Consider the following 19,557-nt stretch of genomic DNA (forward strand, 5'->3'; position numbering starts at 1 on the left):
TTCTGCAGAAATTCTGTATCTGCTGCCAGGTTTATGACAAAGCTCTTGGGCTACTCTGTAGGCTGCTTCCTTCTAGGCAGTTTCTGGTGCGTGTAATAGATACTGGAATTTCACTTAAAAGCAAAGAAACATTGAAATTCCACTTTATCAGTTTTTCCAGCTGTCTTCACTGCAGACAACCATTAGAATAGTAAATAATTTATGTGAAGTCTAATAAATTTTAAAGGAAGATGGGAAAAAAAAATTCAGGAGCACAATTGTTTCTGAAGCCTTTGCTGATCTTCTTCTAAAACCTGTCAGTGACTCAGACTAAAACAGGAAAGGGAAATTGATAATATTCATTCTTTTGCCAAGAATCACAAGTTAAACAAATTTAAAAAAATTGGTTTGGAAAAATTTCAGGTGTATAATTGGTCAAATGACAACCAAAAGATGCTCAGACTTACACTGAAGTGTAACTTTCTGACTGACACATTAATTAGATAATAAAAATCAATTTAGATTTTTAGATCTGATAATTTATCAGAAATGCCTTAGGTACTTTTCCCACGAGAACCTCACAAGAGAGGATCCCTACTTAAACCCTTTACAGATATATTTGGACAATGGATGACTTAATCACCTGACACCTTTTTTCCAGTAGAACTCCATGTAATTAAGTAGGAACAATGTCAGCAATTATGAACTGTATGACTGAATTCTTCCTAATGACAGTGTCTTTAGAGTATTAGTATTAAATTGGCCCAAAGACAATACAAAAAAGACTGACTGCACATTCTAGGCATGTTATGTCACACAGTTCTGCGTTTATTCAGTTCTCAGAGGAGCAGTCCCTCTTCTTATGGCAGAGTTTCAATAAATCAAGTTTCTGTAGAATAAAAACAACCATTTCAAAATGTGTAGGTGAAAAATAAAGCCAAAAATGTCGTTAAGCTTAATAAAATTTGGAGTCTATTACGGGAGGGAAAAAAATACATTTTGACTGATTTTTTTTTTGCCAGGAAGAGAGATGAGACTTTGTATGCCAAAATTTATACCATCCATAGAAGCTTGATCTGTGTTGTAAGGGACTCAATCATTGTATACTTTAATTTTTTTTTCTGGTGGAAAAAAATTGTTTTTTCTTTAATTTTGGTCTGGTAGATCAAAGTACTTGTTCATAAAGTTTGTGTGGAGTCTCACCTATTCACAGGTTCACTCTCTTTCACTTTGAAACCCTTCCCCCTGTCCTGTCACGCCCTTGTAAATAGTCTCACTCCATTTTTCTTGGACTTCTGAAATATTTCTGTAAATCTGGGCAGTGATGGATTGAGTGCAGCTGTGACCTGCATGTGAGAAAGCCGAGACAGTCCATGCCCAGCTTGGAGTGCTGATGTGAAATGAAAGCAGTGTCCTCAAATCCAATCATACTGATCATCTCACAACCAGCGGCAACATTCCAGAGCATCAGGACACAGTCCTGTTTTTGAGACTATTTCCCAGGCTGTGTGGGCTTCAGTTCAGATTTTGAATATCAAAGGCAGAGATTTTTGTTCATTCATTGTGAGTGGCCCACTTTAAGAACACAGAGAATTGGAAAGAGCTGAGAGGAAGGCAACAAAGCTGATAAAAGTGTGATCTATTATATCTCTTTAGATTCAAATGAGTGAGATGAATCATGGAGATAGGAACATTGGCACTGAGTGCTTTTTGCATATGATATTTTTTGAAATGGCATTAAATTCGTACATTTTGAGATGCATTTTTAAATGGCATAAAATGCAATTAAGTAACTCATTTTAAGGAAAATTGGTGACAAGCGTGTCCTTATCCATTTTAAAATCTTCCCATTTAAATGGGAAAATACATTAAACCTTATGGTTATAATACAGCTAATAGAGCCAGGAAGCAAAGAACAAATAATAAAAAATTACAATTTAAGTGTCCCACTGGGAATATTAATGAGAGGCAGGATCACAGACAAAGGATGTGCAGTTTTCCTCTACTGCCTTCAAATCATAGTCACAGTGCTCATTTTGGTTTTAAAAAGCTTTTGCTTTTAGTCTATAAATCAATTATGTCTTGAGTGGTGGTGCTTATGGAAGGTGCTGTATATAAATATTTAGAATGTCTTTAGTTCTGCAATTAGTGGTGGGACTGACTTCAGTTAACTGCTTGTGATTCAGAGATTTGGGATCAAAAATTGTATTACTCTGTGTATTATGGTTGGCTCATCTTTTTGGAGCTAGGTTATTTCCTAACTTCCATTTGCTATATGGAGTTATTTACATCTGGGGCTTACTGGGACAGCCATGGCAGCTTTGGTACTTTGCAAGATGATTTGAGTATTAAATACTCTGATCTGAAGGGGATTTAGCCTCCTCATTCTAGGAATACTTAAATCCATTTCAGGTGCAGAACTCACACAGAGGAATCCCTTTGCTCAGGTTGTTTCCCAAGCCCAAGTTTTGCTGTGCTGCTTCGATTTTGGTGTCGATATTAAAAGGCTTTTGGTGCTTAATGAAAGGACTGAGGAGAAAGTTTAATGTACACAGTGTTAAACTTCAGATGCCTTTTCTTCCCCATGAAAACCATACATTATGTACTGCTCAGATAGTTTCATTCCAAGCTCATTTGGGCTTCTTTCCAAAAGAAACTGTCAGTTTAAATCTCTCTTCATACATGCATTAAATTTATACTGTTTTATAAAACAACAGTACAAAGGATGTTATTGACAGTTCTGCTCTTGAATTCAGCAAAGCTGAAAAGAAACACTGGGTAGAAATTCAGGGTTGTTTGCAGAAAGATGTTGCTCAGCCCATGCTGCTAGGCATAGCTTTTAGTTTATGATCCTTGCCATTTCTCAAGAAGTGTTAGGGCTATAACTGCACCTGATTAAAAAGAAAAACTGTGCATCAATGCACCATAAAGCAGTGCCCTGGGAGGCCCCAAGCAGCTATGAACCCTGTAAACAGTTTTAGTAGAGGTTTGCATCTCAGAGAATATGACAGGAAATCTCACATTTGCTTAATCATATTAAAACTTGCAACACAAAGAAACCAGCAGGTAAAACTACTGTTCCATGTGTTTTTAACTTATTCTAAGGTCAAATTAAATTAGGTGAAAACACAGTGCTGATGTTTGAAGATATGAACCCATAATAACATTGCCCTTCACTTGTGTTGCAAAAGTAATTTTCCTAATATGATAAAATATAAAATATTCTCATTTGTTTGTTGCTGTTGTTACATCAGATTTTCCTGCTTAGTCGCCTAGAAAGCTTGGTAAATTTAGCAATAGTCTCATTATGTGCAATCATGCAATTTGGTTCATCATGTAGAAGCTGCTATTTGAAGCTGACTGTTCAATGTGCCTAATTTCAGCTGCACTTTAAAACCCCCGTATTCTGAAAGCGTGGCCTAGGAATCACCTGAGGACTGAGAGGTCTTGGGTTATCTGTAGCTCAGGGGCCTCAGGGCTGCAGCTCTTGTAGCATCCACTGCACAGCTTGATTCAGGGTATTAAAATATAACAAGCATCATATAGCACCGAATTTGGGGCTGTTTCTGGACGATGTGTTGAGTCATTAAAAGCAAATCATGAACCACTGCGAAAACCATACCAAGAAAATACTCGCTCTGTAAAAAAAAGGCAATGGTGTGTAATGGGCAATATGAACACTCTGAAGTTTGATTTCTGTTGTTAAAGGTAAAAAACATTGCTGTGTCTATTTATATAAAATCATGTCTGCATCTACATTAATACTTAGTTCAAAGCAGGTATGTATGTTGTGTTTTGTTGTTTGGCTTTTTTTTTTTGTGTGTGTTTGGGGTTTTTCTAGACAAGGTTTCCAGTTGTTCCTACTTGCTGCATGTTGGTTCATGGTGCAAAGCAATCTTAGCTAGAACAGATGGGATTCCTTTCAGATTAAACAGATGATGCACTCTGGGAACATTTCATGTATTCCACACATTAATTGGTTTTGAGACTGTGGAACCAGGCTCGAGCTCTTCAGAAGTAACCCCACCAAAAAACATGTGTAGTGCAAATATCAGGTCCATTGTACCAGCTGCTTCATTCCTATTTGTGTTGTTTGCTACAGAACATTTTAAAAGGATCATCAAAGCAGTGAAGGAACAAATAATTTTTGCAGTGAAAACAATTTTGTGTGTTTCCCACTTGTGATAAGGATTTTTGCATTATGTCAAATGTTCATTCAATACATTTGTATTATCTCATAGAAACATGAAATAAAGTCCTCTTCATGAATTCTTATGAGGAATCACTTGAACTGCTTAAAGTTTTTTTTTTCCATTCCTACCTAACCACTGTTTTAAGTAAATGACTTCTTATCATTCTCTGTTTAAAACATGTCATAGGTTCATAACGTCATAATTCATTGCTGATCTGATTTCTGCATTTTGTATTTTGAATGTGACAGGAAGCTCCAATGTGCTGGAATAGGGGAAAATTTCATTAAACAGCTCTATTTCAGTGTTGGCTTTATCTCATGAATTACAATATCCTGTTGATGAGAAGTGTGATATTTTATTATTGGTGCTGCAGTAAATCAAAAATGTTTTGAACTGCAAGGAAAATCTGTCAGGTGTTTTCTTACAATAATCACCAGTACTGGAGGATTAAACTCCAAGAAAGTGTGTGCTCACATAAATTTAAGAACACTTTTAAAATTGCTTCTACTTCTATAAACTTATATGTATTTTCACCGAGTATTCTAACTGTAAACCAAAGCTTCTTAATCTTCTGTGTGAGGTGTTTTTGTGATGAATTCTGCACCATAACTAAGGTTAGATGCAATCCTGTGGTTTTGACTTCTGCACCAGAACTTTGTTAGCAGGCTTGGAGTGCAGGGTCTTGCTGCTGTAGAGAAACTAGGATGTGAATTCAGTTCTTATGGAAAAAAAGATCTCTCATTTCATATTCTCCAAGGTCTAATTTAGAAAGAAAAGAGAAAGCAGATATAGCCATATAAAAAGGTTCTATAAGGTAATTCTTAAAATGGGATGCATTTCTACATAGTGCATTGCTTTTATGCAGAAATAGTTAATTATTGACTATCACTCAAATAAAGGGAAATAATAGGATATGGATTTAGAGAGACTGATACCTTAAGCTCATTAGCTTAATTTTTTAATATCTGTTTTATAAAATGTTATCAAACCTAATTCACCAAAATCAATATTGATATAATTTTACAGTGGCCTTAAACTTCCAGACCCCGGGAACACAAATGGAATTGCAAGATGGAAAATTCCTGGACAATGGTGGCTGTGGCTACGTGCTGAAACCCGAATTCTTGAGGGATCGCAACACCACATTTACACCCCGAAATGTGGGAGGATACAGCAAACCAATGTCTCTGTCAATAAGGGTAAGATTATTAAAGTGTTGCTTTGTTCCATAAAAATGGAAAAACAAATGCTGTGTAGATCAGATGTAATTTTTTTTCCCCATTTTATTCCCATTCCTGTTTGCTGGGAATTAATGTTTCCAACAAGATGGTAAAACTCTCATATACCATCAACTGCTGCTTGGGTGCTTTCCCATCTGCAGTTCACTTATTTTTGCTAAAAATATATAAGGGTTCAGAGCTTCTAAACGTTTGTAAAAATACATGATTTTCATGATGCTTTATAAAGAAATAGAAATAATGTAGCTGACAAAGGGACCAGTCAATTGTGCTTGTGGAAAATGAAATGGAAACATTCAAATGTGCACTTTGGGTGTTATTTCCTTCAATATCAATAATACCATGTGTACTATTATAATGTTAATTGACAAATGGAAATTTTTAAAGATAAGATAGGAAGTTTTACGCTTCTTTTAAGTCTCATTATCTTCCTATGCATATATAAAAGACCATTTATAATCCTAAAATGGTATAAATAAGTGTGAAAGGATGGATGAATAAATAAGTCTCTGAATTATTTCAACTTCTCCCAAATTATAATATGATTTACTTCCCAAAAATATGAGAAACACATGTCATTTAAAAATAAATGATTAGAAAAGCCTTTTTTTTGAGACGAAGTAGATTTTTTAAAATTGTTCACTAATTAGAAAACTCTTTTTTCCCAATGAAAAAGTAATATTTCTGATTACACAGAATTCCACTTGCATAAATGCTATTTAATTAGCGTATAATTAGTGTGTAATTGCTATTTTGTTTCTTTCAGAGTAATAAACAGTGGAGATAAAACAATAGTTAGTGACAATTATAAAATACTTATATAATGCATGCACCTAATGAAGAACATTTTCGTGTCCTGACAGTGAGCACACCAATTGTGAATAGACATTGCTGGATGATTTCAGGCAGCCAGGCAAATACATCAGTTATTTTAGCCCTAATTTGTATGAAGTGGTGGGAATTAAGAGGATGAGAATCCCTGAATTGTAATGCAGGAGACAAACAAAATCACTGTCAATTCAAAGGAAGTGTCTGAGTTTGGAAGGAGCTGGAGAAGAGAAAGGCAGTGTTTAAACTGAGGACTTTGAGACCACAGGCTGGGTAGTGCAGAGAAGCAATGGCATCCCACTGGCTGAGGGACTGAAGGGCACAGAGAGCCCCATTCATAGTCAGCAGCAAAAACCAGGAAATGGTGGTTGAAGACAAAAGGAATTGGGAGCAGGAGTCAAAGGAAAAGCAGCCTCTGCTGAAAAAGTTACTAACCAGATGATTGGAGAAATGACTTAACAGAAAGCCATGATAAAACATCTAGGGGGAAAATCTCTCAGAATGAATGAGTGAAGAACAGAAAAAAATTACATAGGGCCTGATTTTGCAGAATTCATTATTTTTAACCTGATGTGCTGCAATTCCCATCAAGTAGAAATAGAGATATTTAAGGTGCGTCATAAAGACTCTTCTTAGCCCAACAAGTTTTATGTGTCTGCTTCACCTTGGATCCCAGAAATTGATGGGATTTATGGATTTGGGTCATAGTGTGCTTAAAAAGAACTCACTCTTCTCCCATCCCAGGGGAGACTTAGACTGGGTCCAGCAGTGGGTCATGCAGGCCTTGGCAATGACATTCAGGACACGGCAAGAAATCTCCCAGGCTCTTTGTGGGCAGCCCACCAGTGATTGCAAAGCTTTCTGGTGAAGGCAGTAGCTATTCCCTAGGAAGAAAGGACATCAGTGTTTGCCAAGTCACTGCTATTCAATATTTCAGGCTAGAACTACTCTTGGAGCAAGATGTTACAGAAAATATCTAAGCAAAACGTGAACTTTGTGGGTTTTGATTTTTTGGGTGATTGACAGGGGGAATAAGAATCTTTTGTGATGCTTAGTCCTGAGACCAGGATCAGGAGTCATATCTTTCACGTGTGCTTTCAGGCTTGTATATCTCTCTCAATACATCTCATACACTGATTTCTAAAAAGCTGATTACTGCACAGATGTTTACTCTTCCCTAGGTGTCCTGAAGTATAGATAAAAAGCAGACAAAGTTGTGACTTTCACAAATCCTTTCTTAGGCTGAGTGCCAGACTACAGGGCAGTCTGAAACAAAATTTCCAGGTAGCTAACTAAATTAAGAGAAACACATCAGGAAGCTCACTAACTGAAGAGTTTTTGTCTTCTTGTGCAAGAGATGAGGCACAGGTGGGGCAGTCTGCTACATACCCTGTAGCACAATGCTGGTGTCACATTGCATCTTGATGCTGATCCACTCCACACATATTGGAATATCATTCTTGATACCAGAAAATATTTGTATGGTAACAAAATATAGTTTTTGTGTGCAACTATTGAATAAAAATACCTGCAAATTATTGTTTAAAATATATCAGTTTTATATATATATATACACACACACATATATGCATTTATAGAGAGTGGTGAAAGACTGGCACAGGCAGCCCAGAGAGGTTATATGTAACCATTCCAGGTCAGTTTGGACTGGGCTTGGAGCAATCTGATCTAGTTGAAAATGTTTCTAAACTACAATATTTCTAAAGAATTATCAAAAAATTAAATTAGATGGGAAAAGCACCATATTCTTGAATCCATTGTGTTTAATATGTGTTTAATACACCAGGTTATGGCTGGTATGTACTTAAAGTAATTTCTATTGTGGCTACTATATGGCTGTGGTGAATAGTTCATTCTTACAGTTATTTCAATACAATTTTCCAGCTGATCAGTGGCCATCAGTTACCACCCAGCAGCATGTCGAAGACCAACAAAGCTGATCCCATGGTGCAGATAGAAATCTATGGTGTGCCAGAGGACCAAACAAGAAAGAAATCTAGTGTTATAAAAAGCAATGGTGAGCATCAGTCTGATTCTTTTGACTGTGAACAAAGCACAATGACATTTTATAAGGAATCACCAACTTTGCATCCCAAGGAGTTCTAGAAAATGCAACAATTTCTCTCTAGACTAGGATCTCCTGGCACAAAATCTGTAGCAGAATTTCATGCTGTGTGCTGTTTTTCTAGACTGGTAGATTAAGGAAGTACAACCTCCTAGTTGGGACACTCTCCCTTTCAAAAGGAAAATGGAATTTTTTTTTTTGCACACTGCTGTGGGCTCATCCTGGACAGCAGCTCAGCCCCATAGAGCTTCTTGCCTGCTCTCCCCTAGTTGGATGGGAAGAGGGGTGGAAGTGCCAAAATGAGAAAACACTTGGGTTGAGAAGAAGATAATTCTTTAATTAATTTAATAGGTAAAGCAAAAGGTGCACACAAAGGCAAAGCAAAATAAGGAATTCATTTGCCTCTTCCCATGGTTAGGGTGTAGAGCCATTCCCAGGGAAACAAGCCTTCATCATTGAGTTTTGCTGTTAATTGGGAAGACAGACACTGTAACTCTGCATGCCCTCCCTTCCTCCTTTCCCCCAGCTGTGAGCATGACACCATTGCTAAGGAAAATCCTTTTGGTCAGCTGGGGTAAGCTGTCCCATTTGTGTCTCCTCCCAGCTTCCTGGGTTCCCCCAACCCCCTCAGTGGGATGGGGAGGCTGCTTTGCAGAGTGACAAAGACAGAAATCTCCACACCATGCAAGCCCTCTCAGCAACAGTTCAAACACTGGTGTGTAATCAGCACTGTTTGGGTCAAAAATCCAAAATGCAGCACCATAGGGATTGATTTGAAGAAAATTAATCCTATCCCAGCCTAAGCCAATGAACAAATTGGTATATTTAGACTTTTTTTCTTAAGCTATTGCTGTAACTTCATCACTTTCCTCATTTGAAGTTTCTAGTAGGAGTAATCCCTTAATTGCTTGACAGGTAAAGTGTGTACTCTTTGTAGCTGTCTTTGAGCACTCCCTTATCTTTATCGTATAGATCTTCTTGATGTCTCAGACTACAAGCTGCCTGTGATCTCCCTTTGTCTGTACCTCTGTCTTCTATTCTTTTTCTTCCTTATAGATGGCTGCTGTTTTAAATCAGCCTCTGAATTTCTTTCCTCTGTATGAACATTGCTAAAGACAAAGTAACCCCGTATGTTCCACATTCTCTTTTTGTATTTCTAGTCAAGTGAACATTTTACTAGCTGAATTTATTTGTTTCCAGTGCTGTGAAAAGAGAAACTTTGGCAAAAGCATGAAACTGATACGGCTGTAAAAAAATTTAGTTTAAGCAGAATTTCTTAACCTGGCTATCCTTGTCCTATTTTGCTCTCTTTTAAGGATGACACCAACTGTCTTAGGCTTTTGCACCACTACTGTCAGTGGGAGTCTTGTTATTTATTTAAATGGGCACAGATATCTAGGGAATGGCTCTTTACCAGTTCAGACTAGTGATATAGCAGGTACACTAATTCAGTTATTGAGTAGAAAAAAAAGAAATCATATTTTAATCCTGTTTGTTTTCTCTTTTCATTAGCTTTGTGCCCTAAATGGAACGAAACGTTCTCTTTTAACATCCAAGTTCCAGAGCTGGCAATGATACGCTTCTGTGTGGAGGATGAGGTGTCTCTGTCCAGCAATGAATTCCTTGGCCAATACACTTTACCTGTGACAAGCCTGAATACAGGTAATACTTTTATGTGAACCAACTATAACAGCTCAAAAATATTGGCAATATTCCAGGCTTTTATTGTTACTGTAGCATTGAGAGAGTACAGCATCATGCCTGTTTTCTAGAGGACAATTGTGTAATTAAATGAATAAATGGCACTCTCTGGTTTTTATTTTGAAATCTCTGGTTTTTTGAACTAATGGTGTTCTCTCAATGCAAATCTGTGATGTGGAAATCAAAACAATATTAATGACAGGTGATTATTCCCACTGCAGTATTCCATTCTAGATGGAAACAGTTTAGGTGGTAATTTACTGCAAGAATGAGACTAGCCAGAACTGCTATAAAGGCAAAAAGTTTTAGGCATTTCCTACTCAGATAAGTTCAAAACCCAGTACTAAATTAAAACAAAACAAAACAAACCACCAAAACTCCCTAAGGTAACCTATCTGCAACTTTTCGGAGTGGAGAACAATGGTTATAAATTAGGCAAAATATTTATGGCATTTTCTTGGTGGAGCTTCTTTTGTTAAGTCAGTAGAGTTCCTGGAACCTCTGTAATGAATAGGCTGCACATAAAGAGCAGACACAGAAGTCAATAGGCCAAGGAGAAAGGCTTATGTAAAATGGCTGTTTACCACCCTGGCTTTCCAAAGCTATTTCTGACAAAACAAACAGCTTTTATTAGTGAATAAAGATGGGAAAGAAAAACACTGGAGCTGGCAACAGGCACTGTGCCTTTTTTATTAAGCTTAACAGGATTTTAAATGGCTTTTTTTCCCCCTCGTGTTTGGAAGTCATAAAGCTGCTTGTGATTCTTAGTTGAGGTTGAGGAGTTATACATGAAGAAAGACATTACTCTTAGAGCTCAGTTGTTTTTCTACAACATAAATTTTTACACTGATAACCTTTTACTTTCCTTTTATTTGTATACTTTTGGATAATGAAAGAAAACTCAACCCATCAACTAACAATGTCTGAGATAAATTCAAAAATTAGGCACTGCTGCTTAGAAGTGCTTGTAAAATTATTGATTGAGGCTTTTTTAGATACAAATTTTCAGTGTGGCTTAATGTCTCTATAGGATTAATTTTGGTCACAAATCAGGGATTCATATTTTGGAAAAGTAAGAGCAGTAGATTTTTGAGGAAATATTTTCAGTGGAGTTAATCAATATGCTAGGGAATGAGTCAAGGTACAAAAAGTATAAATGATGCCAAAATTCTTGCCCCAATCCCCACTTAAAAAAAAGTAATTTGCCATCAGGATGCCCAGAGGCCATAAGTAAAATGCCTCTAAGAGGTGAAGTGATAAATAATTTCAAAAATTATTGCAGGCATTTATTGCAATGCTTAACATTGAGAACTCTGAAACCAAGTCTGGAGTGATGGTTTTGCTTTAGGTACCTGAGCTCTCTATACAGTGAAATGGGAATGTTTTTGCAGAGGGAGTCACAACAAGAAGAAAAGGGAAGAATTGACTAAAATTCTGAAGGATGAGCTAGTATTTCAGTCTTAGTCTTCAGCACTCCAGTTGCTTTAATCTGTACTACAGGACTGTCCCTGAGTCCCTAGGATTCATATCCCTGAGAGCAAGTTGCTTCCAAAAGCTGAGCAGTACTTACATCTTTTTATTTTCTTTGATAGGCAGTGGGAAAATTTTGTGCCATTTCCTCCCTCCTCTGCATTTTCTTTTGAAAGGATTACAATTATATCCACACTGCCTTCCCTTCCCCAGTAGCAGACTCCCAGCTACTTGGGAGACTCCACTGGGGAGGAATGCTTACTGCTCAGCTGTAGCAGAATTTGATTTTCCATGTAGTGATTATGTAGCTGTACTCAGAAGGGCTGAAATTGAGTAAAATTCTCTGCCTGGGTGGTTAAAGTCAAATGGGGGGTAGGGGGTGTCCTCTGTTACAGTTCCTGTATGAATCTGCCATGGAGAATACTAATACAGGACAGGAACTCAATTATTACCTCCATTATCATGGGATAGTTAATTATTTAATGCAAATTGGAACAATTTCAATAACAAAAAAAGAAGTTTTACTTCTCTCAGGACACTTTATAGAATATTCTGTAAGTAGGGGCTAGAACATGAGTGTTCAGAAACTAATTGTAGTCCTTAAAGTGTATCCTTGGACAGGAAATCAACTAAGCCTTCCACATATTGTGTGCATGCCCTAAAAACTGATCTCAAATGTAAATTGCCTGAAACCAGCTTTAATATCTGCTGCTCAGAATCTGAACCTTAAATACCAGAGGAACTTATGTGCAATATGACAGAACAAGGGGAAATGGCCTCAAGCTGTGCCAAAGAAGGTTCAGCTGGACATCAGGGAGAATTTTGTCACTAGAAGGGCTGCTCAGAGAGGAGGTGGAATCACCATTCCTGAAGAGAATTCAAGAGACAATTGGACACGGCACTTAGTGCCTGGTTCACAAGGTGGTGATCAGTCAAGGGCTGGACTTGATGATCTTACAGATCCTGTTCAATCTAAACGATTCTGTAACTCTGTATAAAAGAAACAAGAAATACTAAACACAGGTAAATGTGGGTCACAAATATTCCACAGGCATCCAGACACATCTAGAAAGGGATTTTGAAAATTGCAGTTCAAAACATAGATACTTTTACAAAGCAGAGACTTATATAGCTGGAGTTATATATACATAGAGAAAATACAGAAATTTTTAAAATTAAAATGATGTTGATTATGATGAAATAATGGGCATTTAGTCATATAAAGCAATACAGGTTGGGATTTTGAAGAAGAGATTGTTTTGTTTTCTAAGAGGTAAGTGAATTATGTTTGAAGTTGAGAATTACAGCTTCTCCAAATGCTTCATCAACCAGATGAACATGTAGGCTCTGATAGCATGACATATCTCTAATAAAGTGAATTACTTATATGAAATCAACTTTTTAAGATTTCATGGCAGAAGATCTTACACTTCACTTTTTTCTGCCTCAGCTGGACAGTGCACAGCTGCTGCAGCACCATCCTGTAGGCACTATCACTGCTGATTCACAAGTTATTTCATTTGCTATCAGAACAACGTGTGCAGCACATAACCTTGGATGTTACCATTGTAAGCTTTGCCCATGTTTAAATATCACTGGGCTAAAAGTCTTCCATTTGAAAAAATACCATGTCCTGAAAACAGCTGGAGTTTTTCACTCTGTCACCAAAATACCGGAATTGAAATACTACATAAATATAAAGAGACAAGAAAAAACAGCATAATTGTGTTTTGGTCCTGAATAATTTCATTTTATTTTAAACAGCTATTTACAGATTCATAAATTATTCCTTGTTTGCATAGATGATCATAAAACCACTCCATCATAGTATTTGCACTTGTGGTTAATACACTAATAAAGGTGTTATTATATTTACAGGTTACCGTAGAATTCCACTGATATCCAAAGACGGCATCAAGCTGGAATCCGCATCGCTGTTTGCCCATGTCTGGTACTATTAGTGATGTTCTGCAGAAGAAATTGTTCTGGGGGATTGTCCCCTGCTTCAATAAAGTAGCATTTCTGGCTTTGCAACTGCCCAATGGTCTGATACCCGGAGAGGCAAATTCTCAATGATTTTATGAAGCCAGTGGGACTTTTATGGAAGAAGTATCCTGAATAAAGGTTACTGTTCTTGGCTCTACTGCTATTTTTCTTTAGGAGAAGACTGCATTTGAGAAAACCTAAGCAACCTTGAAGTCCACAAGTCCATGGGACTTGATGAACAGGCTGGTGAAGTTCCCACTGATTGAAAAAGGGGAAACATAGCCCACATTCCTTATCAATAGCAGCATCAAGGGAGGTGATTTTACCATCCCACTCTGCTCTCAGGAGATCCCACCTAGAAGGCTGCATTCAGGTCTGGGTCCCAAAACACAAGAAAGATGTTGATCTTTTGGAGTGAGTCCAGAGAAGGGTCATGAAAATGATCAGAGGTGTGGAACACCTCTGCTGTGAGGAAAGGTTGCGAGAATTGGAGCTGTTCAGCCTAGAGAAGAAAAGGCTCCAGGGAGATCTTATAGAACCTTCCAGTAGAAGGGCATGTAGTGATTGGACAAGGGTGGATGAAAAAACTGAAAACTTTAAATTGAGAGAAGGTAAGTTTAATTGGGTATTATGAAGAAATTCTTTACTGTGAGAGTGGTGAGGCACTAGCACTGGTTTCCAGAGAAGTTGTGGACTCCTCATCCCTGCAAGTGTTCAAGGCCAGTTGGATGGGGCTCTGAGCAACCAATAAAGTGTCTCTGGCCATGGCAGAGGGGTTGGAATGAGATGATTTTTGAAATGTCTTCCAACCCAAGCCATTCTATGATTCTATTGTTCTATGATTATTTAGAAACAATTCATAAATACTGAACATTTTTGGATATTTTAAAAATTCAGTTAATGTCACTTGGAGCTAATTTCCAATTTATGATTAATTGTTGAATGAGAATAATAGTCCAAGATATATGAGAGATATGCTATTTTTTAGGATATGAGCATATGAAATTGACATTTTTATTTGTATTGAACAAAATTTCTTACCATTGTACCTTTTCAAGAGAACAGGAAAAATTACACATACAAAGTTCCCTTAAAATTGTAAAATATGGGTTCTGATTGGGATATTCCTATTTAGTGCCCACTGTCATTTTCTTACCTGAAAAATAGTTTTGAGAAAAAAAAGTACTTCTTAAAATCATAAAAAATCATATGCTAACCCTGGTACCTTTCCTTATCTTAGTCTTGAACCTCTGGCTGCTAAAGCAAGATAAAAAAATAGTGGAGTGATTTGTAAAGAACCACGTTCCTCATAGGAGCAGGGAGCTCAGGATACATCTTACTGGGAGCTTACAGGAAATCAGAAACACAGTATTCTGAGGAGAACTAGAGAATTTTAGAAAAAACGAGGTTTGATTATGTGTGTGAAGATCTATGACAACTTCTTGCCTAACAGAGCTATCAGTGTAGATCTTGCCCATAAGACACAATTTTCCCATCTTCCTGTCAGAACCAAAGTATTGTTGACCTTCCACAGGACCAAAGTTACACAACTAATGACAGATTTGTTACTCAAATATGATCTTTTTTTAGGAAGGATAATTATATTGACAAGTTTCTTTAATATCAAACAATATTGCTTAAGTTTGCAGACAGTTCTGATAATATATTGTAATGCTGTTTTTATTTGTTGCCATTCTAATGCTGTTTTATGTTTTATTCTTATGCTGTTGCTCTAAGATGGAAAATCAGGGCATATGGTAAACAAGGGTTAGAAAATGTCACAGGAAATAACACTGTTAGAAAATTGCATTATAGTTTTAATAAGGAAACTGAGACAGTAGACTAAGAGGAATCTGAAATCAATACTGAACTGTAAGGTCAGGTAATTCGATAACTTTGTAAGCTGGCCTCAGTGTTTGCTGTGTTTGAATGACAAGGCACTTGATTCGTTTCCCAGGAGAGCCAATTGTATAAAATATTTGGTATGCTGATCTTTGTAGTGATGATATTCTGTGTGCCAGCCAATATCCCTTGCATGTGGTAAATATTTTACAGTTTCTTACAGCTCTGAATAGAACAATAATATTAATATTCAGAGTTCCCTTCACCTCCCCTTACTGAGGAAGAGGAGCTTGTTACACCAGTTTGACTGGGGAAAGTATTTTCAGATAAAATCTGATCAAGTCCATAGGTTTGACGCTGAGAAAAAACTCTAGCTTATTTTAATTTCCTAACTAATACTCCAGGAGCTTTATACAACTTTATATTCTGAAGACTGTTGTGAGTGTCCTCTGGGAGAAGAAGGCAATTATCTTCACTTCTGGGATTATTGCCCCTCTGTTGACCACTTTTCTACCTGTCCAGTATATGATAAATTAAATTTTAGAGCTGATCAGATCACAAATCAGCATGTCTCCTGTGCCTTAAAAATGTGTCCCTTGCCCTGGAAAGGGTTATTTACATGGTCAGTGGGTGTGTGCAAGAGTCTGGCAATAATGGGCAGTTAACTGTGGCTGCTCACATGCCAAATGCTTAAAGATGTGCTTAAGTGCTTCCTCAAATTAGAGAAAAACAAAGCCCATAATTAGCATTGATGAACTTAAAGGAACCAGTCATGTTCATTATTTAATATATAAACATGTATTTCATAGCCCTGAGGTCTATTCAAAGCATGTATTGACTTGAACCCCTTATGCAGCATAGAAGTGCAATGTGGTAGACTGCTGAACAAATAACTCACGGTATCATGAGCTTAAATAAATCCCCCACAAGTTCACATTCAATATATTCTCTTTATTTATGAACATTAACTTCTCCCTCCTTCTTTCTTCACACAAATGACCAGTTACATTTGCCTCTTGGATGTCAGAATTAAAGAAACAATGACAAATTATATTATTATGTAATTGACAAATTGTATTATTGACACATTAATATCCTGGATTAAATGTTACATTTATCAAAACTTTTGAAGTTAAGAAAACAAAGTATTGATTGGGTAAGATTTAATGTGAAATATGCTGGACATCAGAAATATATCGGCAGGGAGCCATCCCATGGTTTTCTGGTGAACTCATCACATGCAGTGATGATAAATTACATCATTATCAGCATTGTTTCAACACAGTCAGTGGAATTAATGGGCAAAGAATGAGGTCCCACACACTGATGTGTACAGAATTCAGTATTTTTACAGTAGTATTTAATATTAACAAAACCAAGCCCTTTATTGCTGTCATAAGAACTTTCTGCATGTTGCTCTAAGTTCTTAAACTCACATTGTGGCAGGAAGATAGTAGCACTTTCAAGACAATAGCCTTATGGTTATAAATGTTAGGATATGTGCTCAGCAGATGACTGCCTATTCTCAAGGGCAACTGAGACAAAATGTACCGTGGGAAATGGGATAAAGAAACATTAGTGGGCAAATAATTGAATCATCTTGGAGAACATTTAAATTACACTGTTTCCCAGTGGGTACCACTTTTCTTCATTGAGCTGGACATTGCTCAGTTGAATGTTAACAGCTCCCACGAATGTTCCTTTGCTTTTCACCACAAGCTTCAGCACACGGCCTCGGAGCTCTGTCACTCTGTCATATACAATCTGAAATGATATTTAGTGAAACAGAAAAAAACATACAAGTTTGTTAATCTATTTGACAGGCAAAGCACTTCAATGCAGCATTCAGGATGATGATTAATCCAACTTTGTGATAATTGCTTTAAACTTCCATCCAGAATAATAAGCTATTAACCATGAGCCAAATACACTTAGTGAATTTATCTCAGAAATACATTTGACCTTATCCAGTTTATATAGAGAGATTCTACCTTAGAATCATGAGCTTAGGCTCATGAGATCTGATTACCATTTTTAAATAAATTTGAAACCTCTCTTGAACAATGCTTGAGAGAAAAAAAAATCTGTATTCATAATTTTCCCTGTAAAAAGTGGAAATGATTGGACCCAGTTTAGCAAGAACTTACTAAATTTAGCTGTTTAGTGCTGTTGATACTTCTCAAAATAAATGAGACAGCAGTTTGGCATCTCTTAAAAAATAATCCCTATAGTTTTTAAAATAGCTTTTAAATTACCTTAATACTGTGAGAACATACAGGGATTAATTATGAAATAATAATAGTGTGTTTTCTGAATTTAAAAAAAACCCAAACATTCTGGAGCAATAGCCCAACAAGAATAAGCTGCACTCAGAACAGATTCCCATGCTTCAGTCTCTGCATTAATCAAAACCTGCTGAGTGAACTGCATGTGGGCTGATAAAATTTGAAGGAATGGTCTCAGTGAAGGCCTGAAAGGTAAACTCATTTAAGAGAAGTACATTTAATCTAAAATTTGTATGGCTGGTTTTGCTATTTTAGTTGCAGTGGAAAAACGCTTTAAATTTTAATCCCTCTATGCTGTTTAAAAGCAAACGTGGTGACATTCTCTCACTTCAGGAGAATGGGAAACTGAAACTGCCTAAAAGGCATTTACCTGCTTGGATTTTCCATGGAATCTGAATGCAGGCTGTACCTGTGGCACTGCTGAGGAAAAGGAGAGGCAGACTGAGCCCCTCTAGCTCAGACCTCTGTGGGTTGGACTGATGAGCCCTTTCTGTACTTCCACTTGCAACTGCAGGGATTTCACAGGGAGCATGGAATGGACAGGACAGCAGGCAACCCTCACAGAAAACACCAACAGGACACCAAGAAAAGTCTTACCAAGGCCTTAACATTTCCTTTTTCCTTTATAAACCTTTTGGAAATAATAGTTTGGGAAGTCTATAATGAAATTTGCACCTGGTGCTTTCTGATTTTCATGAGACTATTTTGCCAAATTGTCTCTGAATTACAAATTCCCCAGCTTCTCTTTCCCTCACCAAAATAAAAGTGAGGTGATGAAGAAAATCTGAAAAGCAAGGACAGACACAGTAAGTATAATATAATTTGGGATAAATTTGTGATCTGACACTGAGGCAATGGTAATGTTACCAAAGAAAGCTGCCTTGTTTCTTTGCCAATGTATAAAAGGTACCAGCTGTTGCTTTAAATCACCAAAACCTACATATATCAGCTGTAAATGCTAAGAAACTGAACTGAGGTAATGAACAACTTTCAATCTTTGGCCAAAAAGAGGCTTTAATCTTTGAGCAATGACAGGCCTTTGCAGTGCAAAGTGGGTGGTTTTCAAATGATCCCAGTAAACTCTTTCTAAAATTCACCTGGATTAAGGTATAGATTATCATCAGGATGTAGGGAGTGAAGAAAGGTCTGGAGAAGGCTGAATTAGGGTGTGGATAAAAAAAAAATGCCACCTGCCAGAATTTGGGAAGAGTTAAATCCTGAAATGATTGTGCAGTGAGAATATTTGCCTGCCTTTTACACAGATCAGATGGAGGTGAGTTATATGTGGCCATGCAGCAAATCAGTGGGACAGTTAGGGCTGGAATTCAACTATTCCTGGCTCCAAAAAGAGAAACACTGTTGACCTACAGGAGTCTAATGACATTTTAATCACAAATGAGGGACAGTTGCTTCTCCTTAGGTAGCCATGGCACAGTTCCCAGATTTGGTAATTAATCCAAGGTAGTTTTGATGCATGGTGCTGGAGGGAGTGGCTGTGGCTTCTGGTGCAGTTCCCCTCCTCCCCTTCCATCAGACTGGCTGGGGCTGCTCTGCCTTCATTTTCTCTTTGTATTCCATTTTTCTGTGTTACTCCTTCTCTATCACCACTTGATGAAATATAACATTAACTACTGTGAATGCCACAAATTCTAAAATCCAAATATGGGCACAAGAGAAAAGAAGGATTTGTTTGCTAAAAACAACTCCAAAACATTTGCTGTAACTTATTTTATTGTCAGCCCTCCTGGACTTTCACATCTTCACTCTCACACACATAAGTAAAAATCAAACATAAAAAGCAGTTTTGCAAGGTTGATAATTTGCTGTAGGCAGTCATAAGCAATAGAAGTACAAAACTAAAATCAAAAAATACCCAAGAGAAGCACATTTCAGATTTTTCTCAGTTTGGAACAAAGAAGGAAATTAATATACAGCTTCCTTCCAGCATTTGG

General features: G+C 37.1%; 2 protein-coding genes across 2 annotated transcripts in view; one reads left to right on the forward strand and one right to left on the reverse strand.

The window, feature by feature from the left end:
• PLCZ1 (phospholipase C zeta 1) overlaps nucleotides 1–13,453 on the forward strand; it is a gene marked incomplete at both ends in the record, with an annotated part of 39,400 nt that extends 25,947 nt beyond the window's left edge. Inside the window, 4 exons of the mRNA XM_083860130.1 lie at nucleotides 5,199–5,371; nucleotides 8,141–8,273; nucleotides 9,834–9,983; nucleotides 13,371–13,453. Of these exons, the coding sequence (XP_083716256.1) occupies nucleotides 5,199–5,371; nucleotides 8,141–8,273; nucleotides 9,834–9,983; nucleotides 13,371–13,453 (539 nt within the window). The remainder of the gene's footprint in view (nucleotides 1–5,198; nucleotides 5,372–8,140; nucleotides 8,274–9,833; nucleotides 9,984–13,370) is intronic.
• Nucleotides 13,454–16,472: 3,019 nt separating this feature from the next.
• Nucleotides 16,473–19,557, reverse strand: part of PIK3C2G (phosphatidylinositol-4-phosphate 3-kinase catalytic subunit type 2 gamma) — a 189,114-nt gene continuing 186,029 nt past the window's right edge. Inside the window, exon 33 of the mRNA XM_083859117.1 lies at nucleotides 16,473–17,084. Within this exon, the coding sequence (XP_083715243.1) occupies nucleotides 16,932–17,084 (153 nt within the window). The 3' untranslated portion in view covers nucleotides 16,473–16,931. The remainder of the gene's footprint in view (nucleotides 17,085–19,557) is intronic.

This window comes from Zosterops lateralis, assembly GCF_965231275.1.
Source record: "Zosterops lateralis genome assembly, chromosome: 4".
Classification (NCBI taxonomy): domain Eukaryota; kingdom Metazoa; phylum Chordata; class Aves; order Passeriformes; family Zosteropidae; genus Zosterops; species Zosterops lateralis.